The sequence below is a fragment of the Nipponia nippon genome, unplaced genomic scaffold (genome assembly GCF_047370975.1).
Source record: "Nipponia nippon isolate SJK-2023a ecotype South Korea unplaced genomic scaffold, ASM4737097v1 scaffold_69, whole genome shotgun sequence".
NCBI classification, from domain to species: domain Eukaryota; kingdom Metazoa; phylum Chordata; class Aves; order Pelecaniformes; family Threskiornithidae; genus Nipponia; species Nipponia nippon.
In genome coordinates, this window is record NW_028262390.1 from 202,081 (window position 1) to 213,191 (window position 11,111).

At 56.0% G+C, this 11,111-nt stretch overlaps 1 protein-coding gene across 1 annotated transcript; it reads left to right on the plus strand.

The window, feature by feature from the left end:
* Window positions 1-7,613: 7,613 nt before the first annotated feature.
* LOC148051100 (uncharacterized) lies at window positions 7,614-10,595 on the plus strand. The gene is made up of 7 exons (XM_087738385.1): window positions 7,614-7,780; window positions 8,070-8,141; window positions 8,608-8,679; window positions 8,869-8,925; window positions 9,017-9,118; window positions 10,251-10,358; window positions 10,417-10,595. The coding sequence occupies exons 1-7, from the start codon at window positions 7,669-7,671 to the stop codon at window positions 10,593-10,595; spliced, it is 702 nt and encodes a 233-aa protein (XP_087594511.1). The 5' UTR covers window positions 7,614-7,668.
* The last annotated feature ends 516 nt before the right edge of the window (window positions 10,596-11,111 follow it).

Genomic DNA, 11,111 nt, shown 5'->3' on the forward strand with positions numbered 1-11,111 from the left:
AAGCCTAGAAGCCCCTTGTCCTATCTCGGTGTATTCATCTTCAGAGAGGCACCTCTTTCTAGCCCCTGCTCTCGGTCCCCATTCCTGCAAGTTAAACTCTCTTTGCTTCTTGCACAGAAAACTTTTGTCAGTTCAGCATCCCTCTGAAGAAAGTTTTCTATGCACTACAATGTCCCAGTGGGCCATTGGCACCTTGGGAGAAGAGGAGTGGGGGCTGTTCTTGTAACTTCAGGATCTCCATTAGGTTTCCCACCGCTCTGGAGATCTTGCTAACCCGAGACGCTTCCCTCCCTCCCTTCCTCTTCAGGTCGCCAGCAAGGCTTCTGCATGATGTGCAGAATGGAAGCACACGTTAACAAGGTCCTGCATTCCTCAGCCAGTGCCATCCAGCCTTGGACTGTTGTCAATGTCCTCACACGTGAGTCATTTCAGGTGCTTTTACAGGTTTCCTTCCCTTCCTGTGGGGGACAACTCCTAACTTCTTCTTTCTTAGGAATAGGAGAACATTTCCAGCATGGCATGCAGGAAGACGCCCACGAGTTCTTACGCTGCACTGTCGATGCCATGCAGAGAGCTTGTCTGAGTGGAAGCAACGAGTAAGCACAAGCAAATTACCTCTTCCATGCTCCTGAGCTCTTTGGACTCCTTGATGCACTCCCGTCAAGGAAACCCTACCGCCAGGGTTTTCAGACAAAGCAAAACTCCTGGAGGAGATAACTCTCTGCCCTACTTCTGAGCTCCCTGCCTTACCCTTTCTTTCCAGCTTGGATGTCTCTTCTCAAGCAACTACCATCGTCCACCAAATATTTGGGGGCATGCTGAGATCCAGAGGTACTTTTCCATGACTATTGCTCTGCTTGGAATTGTCTGTGTCCTTCTGTCTGCCTGTGATAAACAGCTGATCGTGTGACTGGCGTAGCAGGTATGGAGGCCGTAAACCGGCACAGTCAGTCGACTTCCCCTGTCGCTGAGCATTTTGATTTGCCTTCCAGTCACGTGCTTGAGCTGCAAAGCCGTTTCCGATTCCTACGAGGCCTTCCTGGATCTTCCTTTGGATATAAATGTAAGAGGGTTTGTAACTGGGATTCAAGACATCCCAAGGCCCCCGTAGCTTTCCAGAATAAACGCAGGTGGTGTAAAACCATATACTGCAAAGCCAAGAGAAGAGAGCTTGGTGGTGGGTGGGGAGTGGAATGGACTGTGTCCTTCTGGGGAGGCCATGGCAGTGGTCTCCCTGTAGGTGCTGGCTTTAAGCGGGACAAGCACACATTATCCTCCCTGCACCCTTGATGGACTCTCCTCCTTCTTCCCTTTGCCCTCCCTCAACACCCCTCTGGCTCCCAGGCTGATGGGTTGTGTTGTTTTCATTCTGATGACCCTGCACCCCATCAGTAGCTGAACTGAGTGGTGCCACAGAGAGGTCGCTTTGATAGCCCTGGGCATTCCTGGGAAATGAGGAAATGTTCAGCATAATACCCTCTTTCTGCCTCCTTCTGGACACTGCTTGTGGGTTCACAGTGGGTCTCCTCAGCCTCAGCTACCTGCGCCTTCTTGGCAGCTCTTAGCCAAGTGTTTGGGCGAGGGCGTTTCCCCGAGCTCAGTGCTCTCCTTTCTCCCTCCTCCAGGCAGCCTCCTCTGTCACCACAGCTCTGGAGGACTTTGTGAAACCCGAGCAGCTGGATGGGGAAAACTGCTTTAAATGTAGCAAGTAAGATGATTACTAACGCCATATTAATGCTAGATCCTTCCTGAAGGTGCTGCATGTCATCGTGCAGAAGTCCTCTTTTCATGGAGGTTTAATGCACAGTAATGGGCAGCAGCTGTTGTTTAATCTGGCACTTATGGTTCTGAATAGCCTTAAAACAGCGTCAGGATGTGTGAGACAGGAAAGCTTGTCTTGCCTTCTGGCGGGGAAAAAGGGTGCCCTTCAGCATCTGGCTCTGTGCTTGGTTTCAAGGTGTGACAAGATGGTTGCTGCCTCCAAGAGGTTTACAATCCATCGTGTGCCCAAGGTTCTCACCGTGTGTCTGAAAAGGTTTGAACATCTCACCGGCAGGAAGATCAGCAAGGTGTGTACGCAATTGGATGGGCTCTGCTCTGTCAGAGCTGCTTTGGCCAAGAACAGTTTCCTGCCACCCAAACCATGACATGTTGAAGGCTAGTCCATGTACTAGCTCAGGATCATTTCTGAGCCCTCTTGGTCTCTCTGTAGGTGGTGGAGTATCCCGAGTACTTGGATCTTTGGCCATACACATCTCGGACAGCAGGAGAACCGCTCCTCTACGCCTTATATGCTGTCCTGGTACATAGCGGTGGCAGCTGTCATGCAGGACACTATTTCTGCTACACCAAGGTCAAGAGCAACTTCCTTCCTAGCAGGGGAAAAATGTGTGCTGGGGAAGGCAACCTTTCACAGCAGTGTTACTGGCAGCCAAGGTTCTGGGGGGGAAGGTCTCCTTACCGGCTGCGTTAGAGTTGTTTTGGTGTGCTCTTGGTTCGGTAGTTTTCTGCCTGTGTTATCACTGAGAAACCAGGCAGTTCCTCTCCAGCTATCGATGCCTTTCTTTGCAGGCCAGCGATGGACTGTGGTACAAGATGAACGATGCATCTGTGGAGGGTTCTGACATCAACACAGTTCTCAGGCAGCAAGCCTATCTACTGTTTTATGTCAGGTAATAACCAGTATTAAAATGTGTTCCGAATACGTTTCCTTCTCCTGGCTTTGCTCTTTTTCTTCTCATCCTCCTGAGTGTTTCTCTTTCGGTCCTAGGAGACAGTTCCTACCTGCATCATTCAGTGCTGTCAAGTCTGAACTACCTCACCTCCGTCCTTACCTTTCCTTGCCGGGCTTTCGGCTCCTGCCCTGCTGTAAACTGCTCTCTGAAGCTGGCTAATGTAGAGAAGAGTACTTAAAGGGGGCCTCCAGGAAAGATGGGGAGGGACTCTTTGCCTGCCCATGGCAGGGGACTTGCAACTAGATCATCTTTAAGGTCCCTTCCAACCCAAACCGTTCTGTGATTCTATGAAATGGAGGCCGTAGGGGGGATAAACACGAGGACTTGCTCTGACAGGTGTAGACCTGGTGGGAAGACCCCAATCGAATTTCTCATTTCTAGTCTCGGTTACATCTTCTCTCTGTTGTGGAAACCGCTCCAAGAAAATGACTGAACCCCAGAGGAGGCTGCAAGAACAGACCTAAATGGAGATCACTCTTTGTTTCTCCAGGTGCACTGATTTGAAAACTGGAGAAAGGGCTTCTTCCTCACCAGCACCATCATATGCCCGTCCCTTCCTCAGTCAGTGGGGGGCTGACAGCAAACAGGCGTGCTCTGTGGGACCACAGGATCTGCCTCATCGGACTAAGGTAACTCTGGGGAGGTGGGTCAGGGCAGCAGGTGGACAGCGGATTTCTTTCTGGGATCTTGGCATTGCTCTCTTTTCCCTCCCACACTGCAGCTTTCTTCACAGCCCCAACACTGCTCCCTCTCAAAGCATCCCACTTGTCTGCCTTTGGCCCTTCTGCCTTTGCAGCCCTCCAGGAGAGCCTTTGGGAGGCCCTTAGCTGTCCCCTCCCACAGCTTCTGGGCTTGCCTCACTCTTCTGCTCCTTTCAGGACGAAAGGGCAGGACCTTTTCACAGCTCTCTTTGCAGGACGTGGCGCTGGGCATGGAGGACTCTGCAGAGGACAGCAGCTCCTCTGCAACAGCCAGCAAGAGCCAGCTCACCTGGGCAGGTGCACGGGAGGCATCTGCAGGCTGGACGGGCTTCATCTGGCCAGGCAGGCTCAACATTGCCTCCTACATTGGCTCCTGCTTGCATCGCTTCTTCTGTGGCTGCATAAGGCTGGTGTCCAGAAGGAAAGCTGCGTGCCCGCTCTGCTCTCAACCACGTGAGCGTGTGCTGCACACCGTGCGAGAAGACAGCAACAAAGAGGAGCATGGATTCAGCCCTTCTTCCCACTGCCAGAAGAGTGGTGCCAAGGAGAGGGCCCGGAGCAGATCCCCGCAGTGGGGAAAAGATCCCCGCAGCTGGTGCGTGGACACCACCGACTATGACCACTCAGCAGGGAGGAGGAGGAGAACTGGTCCTCCAAGGTGTGACTGCACTCCCAGGGACGACACAGCTGCAGGGCCCTCCAACGGCAGCTCCCAGTCGGCTCCTGCACCCAGTGCTGCTCGGGAGCAAACCCTGCCAGTGCAGAGAGAGCAGAGCAGATCCCTGCAGCAGGGCTATGATCTCCACAGCCAGTTTGTGGAGATCACGGACTACCACAGCTCAGAAAGGGGGAGGAGGAGGTGGAGAACAAGTCCTCCCCGATGTGACCGAGACCCAAGGGATGAGACAGCTCCAGGGCCCTCCAACGCCAGCTCCAAGTGGGATCCTGCACGCAGGGCTGCTCGGGAGCAAACCCTGCTGAGGCAGAGAGAGCGGAGCAGATCCCCGCAGCGGGGCTATGATGTCTGCAGCCAGTTTCTGGACACCACAGATTATGATGCCTCAGCGGGGAAGAGGAGGAGGAGGGTTTCAGCGCCCCAGCGATACATGCCAGACAAAGACTCGGGGCGCTGCGGCAGTGACGGGGACAGATTGTGACCCTGGCTGAAGAAGGAGCACAGCATCTTTCTTCTGCTGTGCCAGAGAAGAGGAGCAGCAGAAGAAAAAGGAGGAAGAGGAGAAAACGAGGAAGCACCAAAACTGCCCCCAGCAGGGACCAAGCTGCACAAAAGGCACCAGCAGCCCACCCTGTCCCCCCTCCCAGTGCTGTCTCTGGCCAGGAAGAGCTCAGAGAGACCTTCCAGAGACTCGGACACCTCTGCCGGCTAGCCCGCCTGCCCACAGGTCCCTCGAGGAAGAGCTTTAATCCCTGGTCAGCTCTTGGGATCGCCTTGCAAAAACAACAGTCACTTGGTACCCACACTCAGAAAAGCCAAAGCCAGAATTAAAAACATTCGTTGGCCTTGCATTTGTAATTCCTGGGGTGTTTTCTTCTCTGTAGGTTTTGGGGCAATTGGAGGAAATGCCCAGTGTGGGAGGTTTATGTCTTGGGATTTTGAAAGCTGTGTGCTTGCCTGGGCCCATCTTGCAATCTCTTCTTTTTAAATATGGAGTTCAAGTCACTCCAACAGAAATGGGCTGGCTGAGACAACAGCGAGTGGGACTGAAACGGGCTGAACGGCCGGGCCCTGAGGGTGCTGCTCAGTGGCACCAAGCCTAGTGCGAGGCCAGTAACCAGGGGTGTCTCGCAGGGGTCAAGACTGGGTCTGATCCTGTTTATCATCTTCCTTAATTAATGTTCTGGAGGATGGGGCAGAGTGCACCCTCAGCAAGCTGACTGATGACACCAGACTGGCAGCAGCGGCACTTAGGCCAGGGGGTCGTGCTGCCGTCCCGAGGGACCTGGGCAGGCTGCAGAGACGGGCTGACAGGGACCTCATGCCCAGACCAGAAAGGGGACGTGCAAAGGGTGCTGTGCGGGTGACGAGCAGCGGCACAGGCTGCCCAGGGAGACTGTGGAGTCTCCATCCCTGGCGATGTTCCATGGCCCTCTGGACGTGGTCAAGGACAAGCGGCTGTGAAATGGACGCCTGGAAGAGGACCCAGCCACCGACGCTGTCACCCTCAGGCGGCCATCGACAGCTCCACCAGCAAGCTGCAGCCCTAGAGAGGAGCCCAGGGCAGAGCAGGCTCCTGGCAGGCCCAGGAGACTTTAGAAGCTAAAACTGAGGGTTTGGGACCAAAAATGAGCCTTTGGACAGCTGTCCCGCATGCCCCAGAACCCCTGAGAGCCGGACCCAATGCCAGCAGCCACTGCCTGTGCCTGGAAATCCAGCCCACCTGCCACGGAGCACCAAGGATCCAGCCCTCGCCAGTGTGTGTCCTTATAAAAAGGCTATTGGTAACAAAAGACAGGTTTGGACCCTTTAAATGAGGCTTTGGACTCTAAAAATGGGGCTTTGGACCTTCATGATCAGAACTGGGGACTTAAAAAGGACTCCCAGGGGAATGGCGTGAGGAGGAAGGGGCGGCAGAGCCGAGGCGCTGTGGGCTGCCCGCAGCCCCATTCCCCGTCCCCCTGCACCGCTGGGAGGGGAGAGGGGGCCGAGGAGTCGGGAAGGAGGAGTGAGGCTGAGCCTGGGAAGGGCGGGGCTGGGGGAAGCTCTTTGGGTTGGGGTTTGGTGCTGCTCTCCTGCTGCCTTTTGCCTTGGCACCAAACTGCATCAGCCTGGCCCCGCTCAGGCCCCGCTCGCCCCTGAGGGGGCGCAGGCGGCTCTGGGAGGAGAGGCCCGGGCTGCTCCCGCCCACCCAGCCAGAGCCGCGCCATTGGCCACAGCTGAGCCAATCAGCAGAGCCGGAGTTGGCCTGTCAGGGCCAGGCGGCCTGGGGCGGGGCTGGAGGGGCCAGAGGCCGAGCGGCCTGAGGAGAATGGGGGCAGAGCGGGGCCGGGGGCAGGCGGGGGGGCCCCGCTCAGCAGCCGAAACCAGTTCCCACCAGTGCAGCCCTGGCTGAGGACAGCCCTGGTGAGAGCAGCACAAACCCCTTTCCCTTTTCCCAGCCTCCCTGGCTGCCGGCTGCAGCCGAGGCAGAGGCCGGGCAGGGGAGGGCTCATCCTGCCAGCGCTGCTGATGGCGGCAGAGGAGAGAGCGGCCTGGTCCTGCTGAGCGCAGGGTCGCTCTCCCGCCTGGGCTGCCCCTCGGCCCGGCGCTGCATCTCAGGACCAAGGGTCTGTATGGTGGTTAGTGTTGTTTTCAGGAAGGCTTGTTCCCCCACCCCATCCTCCCTTCCCCCTCCCTGCCCCGGCCAATATTCGCTGGAACCGTGCTGGCAGAAGGCCCCGGTTCCTGTTAAGGTCATTTACAGGGAATAATTTAAAGGCAATTTGATGAGGCTGGCAATTCCAACTGCTCCAGGTACACAGGAGCTTTAAATGGGCAGTTGCCTGCCGGTGACCTTTCATATGCCTTTCTTCCTAGGTTCATTCATTTCACTCCCACCAAAACCAAAGCCCCGGCTTACACATGGAAAGGGGCAAAACCCGCCGTGGGAGACAGCTGCTCTCCAGGTCCTCATTGCTGTCTGGAGCCCTCCGTGACCAGGAACGGGCAGTGTGTGCCTCCAGTGTATCCCATCTCTGGATGTGCCAGGGCAAACACCAAGCTCACAGCTGGCCCAAGTGAGTAACAGTTCTCCAGCCGTTTGTTCAGACAAGACAAACAGCCTTTCTTTTTTGCCCTGTGTCAGTGCAGTACAAAACAATCAGCTCCTCGGACTGAGGAGCCTCGGACTGAGGGAAAGGAGGCATTAAGTACCTCAGCCTTTTCCTCGGCCTTTGGCCCTGTTTCCCCCTGCCTCCAATAAAGGATGGAGATTCTCCCTAGCCCTCCTTTTGTGGGTAATGCATTTCTCAAAACATCTTTTATTGTCTTTGAGGGCAGCAGCCAGATTCAGTTCCAGCTGGGCAGTCTCCTTCTCCCTCCCCTGCGGGAGCCCCGCCCTCCCGAGGGGAGATGTGGGGGCGGGGCGTTCCAGGGGGAGGGGTGAAACGCCGGGGGCGTGGCTGCGGTGGGGATGCCGGGCTGTGAGGTCACAGACCCCCGCTGTGCCTCTCCGTGATGTGCTCTGCTGTGCCACGGGCACCACTCTGGCAGTGCCAGCAGCAGCAGCAGCAGCATGGTGCAGGCGTGGGGGGCTGTGGCCCCCACCCACCTCCTTCTTCTCCTTCTCCTGGTGGCCCTGCAAGCCTGGGAGGCACAGGCTGCTCCGTGGCGAGCGCGGGAATTAGGTAGGCAGACGGGCAAGGGATGGCACCCAGCCCTGGGCAGCATGGAGCGGAGCCCACCGCACCTCGGGGTGGCAGCAGGGCCAGGGTTGTAGTGGGGCAGGGCCGGGAGAGCAGCAGGGCTGGGCTGAGACGGGTGGGCTGTGGCCAGCTCCTCGGGCAAGCGGGAGGCAGACGCCCTGCAGGGAGGCACAGGGGCTGCAGCCGCTGCAGGGGGCTTTTGCAGGGGTCACTGCAGGTCACTGGGAAAGAAGTAGCTCACAACATCTAATGGAAACGTGCTTGATTACAGCTGTGCCTGTAGGCGACGGCCACCAGACTTCTCAGCCTGATCTTGTCCGGGAACCTCAGGGCGATCCCACAGGTATGTCACGTGAATGCACGAGCATTTAGGGTTTCATATTCTGTTCCTATGAAATTGTACTTAATAATTTCTTGGCATGTGCTCAGACATGCAGAAGAGCAGAGAGGGAATGGGTCAGGCTGAGTGATGTCCCCTGGGGCACTCTGCCTTGGGAAGCTGTCTTTGCCAGACTCTGCGAGCCTGTGCTGCTTCAGGTGCCTGTTGCAAGGCCAGCGGGCTTGTTGGGGTTGAGTTTAGAGCTGGTGGGAGCTCCAGGGAGTCCTTTCTCCCGACAGCTCCGTGCATGGGTTGTTTTGGATCAGCATGTTCCAGGCACCCAGGAACTGTCTGCACGATGCTCCTGAGTGGAAGGGAGAGAGGAGTGCCATGGAGCAATCCCGCGTTTGAACTGCATTCCCTGCCATTCAGCTCTGAGGAAGTCTACTGAAATATTTCACGGGAGCTGCTCTCTTCTGTTTGTTTCCAGAGGTGGCGGGGGGCGATGGATATCCAGCTTCCCGGCTGGGTGCCAGGGCTGAGGTGCAGGGAGATCGCATGGGTACGTCATGGCTTTTTACTGCCTTTGAGAGCTGCCAGCTCAAAGCCCAAATGTGTGCGGGTGGGAGAATATAGACCTGCATTGTGTGTGCCGTGACATTCCGTGATCCCTGTGTATGTTCTGCTATTCAGTTATGGTGGTGTGTATCACAGTGTATGATGGAAATGTGTCATGGGTGTTTGGTTGCAGATGTGGCTCCAGCTCCTCGGCTGAATCCTGTGCTGGAGCTCAGCTGGCATCCCAGGGGTGAGTAGTCAGTCTTGGCTGACTTCACAGGCTAAGCTCTCGTTTTCAGTATTTTAGTAGTGAGAAATCTAACTGGATCCTTTCTGTTAAGGTCCTCAAAGAGCAAAGTATAAAGCCAGCCTAGGGCAATCTTCCCAGCAGTCATCAGAAGTCCTAAAGGAAATCCTGGGACAACTGGAGAAAGCGGCACATGGTGGGTGTATATCACTCTTAAGCAGGAGGCTTGGGAAGCTGAGCTTGTAGACACCTGTATGGACAAGCCATAGGCAGCACAAGCAGAAAGGGCTCGATGAGAGCCTCGCTGCACTGACACTCGATTGCACACCTCGCAGGTGCTGGTGAGCTGCAGAGATGGTGCAGAGTCTCTGCTGCCAGTTGTGGTTGCAGCTGAGTGCCAGGCACAGCTGCTGCCCCAGTTATCCCATCGCTGGCCAGAGCTGTTCTGGGCAGACGCTGGTATCCAGCTGGCAGGAACTGGTGGTGCTCACACCTTGCTGCCAGTGGCCGGAGGGGAGAGAGCCCTTGGGCGGCAGAGAGGATGCGCAGGCAGCTTGGGGTCGCTGAGACCGGCAGACTTTGCCGGGGCTGCAGGCATGCCCTGGCCAGGGTCGGAGCAGCCCCGACTTCAACGCCTGGTCCAGCCCCGTTGTTGTCCTTGATGTTTGAGGACTCTGTGTGACAGCTCGTGGTCAGGGACAGGTGAAAGCTGGACACCCAGCTTGAGGCCGGACAGCTACCTTGAAGGCAGCTAAAATGAAAGGCTGTGAATTTTAGCTCTCTGTGTGTAGTTGTGTTTTAGATACCTTGGTTGTGGCTTTCCTCTTGTTTTGGGGGGCTGTGGGCTCTTCACTGCCACTTGTGAAAGTGCCCAGAACATGGTTGCAAGAGCTTGGGGTTCATTCCACTGCGTGGGGCTGTTACCCTTAGTGTGTGATGGGGCTGGCATGATGGGACGTGCTGCTCCGAAGGGCTCTTTCCCCAGCTGAGTTGGCTGCAGCGTCCTCCTGTCCTCTCTGAAGGAAGTATTTTACCGTCACCTTGCAGTTTGCCCAAAATGAACTGAGTGGAATGTGAACAGGAAGATGACGTGCAATCTCCTAGTCTCTCAGCAGGTCAGGTTTTCCCATCTACTGGTAAACTGGAAAGTGTCCAGGGCTTAAATTTTTTCCGTGAATGACACATTGTTTGGACCAGTGATGAGGTGCACCCCCAAACGCCCAGGCTTTGTTTCTGAGTGTTATTAATGTATTTTGCCTCCTGAAGATACCGTGTTCCTGAGGAGGAACGGTTACTTCTACTTAAACTGACCCCCTTTCTTTCTAAAGAGATGGACCGTGAGACCGTGGAGAAGGAGGCGCTTGAGGAAGGAGGCAGTCCCTCATTGCCAGTCTCTGATGGAAAAACGGGGGCAATTCAACCAACCGGCGTGCCAGGTAATTGCTGCCCCTGGGTCATCCAGTGTCAGATCTCAAAATCCCTGGGTGTCTGCAGGCTCTTCCCCTGGTGCCGGCTACTGCACATGGTGTAAGCAGCCGAACTATGAGTACAGAGCAAGTGTTCTGAAGGGAGCCAGGAGCGGCTCTCTGAGGATGACTGTCGTCTCGGGGGTGTGGAGGTTCTTGCCAGCAGTGTGCCAGAGAGACACCGGTAACCCTCTGTGGATGTGGTGAAGTGCTCGCCTCCCACCGCACCCCTTTCCCAGGAATTTCAGAACCCTGCCATTTTGGGAAGGAGGCCATCTGAACCACGTTCAGTAGACAATGGGAAATGTGACTCTTGATTGAATGGACCTCCCTCAGTACCCGCATCGCAGAGCTTGCCGTGCGTCCCTAGAGGCCCTAGGCCCAAGAGAGGGGGATCCCTGCTGTGAGCTGAGGGGCAAAGGGATTCACTGGCAGATGAGGCACAGGCTTAGAGGGCACCTCTGCCTGCAAGTGGTGCCCACGGTGGAGAAAAGGCAAAGGGGGAGAGCAATGTTGAGGTGTCTCGTGAGAGGGCCTGACTCCGTCCCCTCGGGGTGTGGGTGCTGGGCTGGGGAGGGAGAGGTGGGGGTGGCACTCCCTGATGCAGGGATGGAGAAAGAGAGGCTCCAGAGTGCATTGGTTTGCAATGGCTTTGGGAGTTTCCTTTGTTTCTACTGAAACATTGCAGGCCCAGGATGTTCACTCCTTCAGAGATGCTAACAA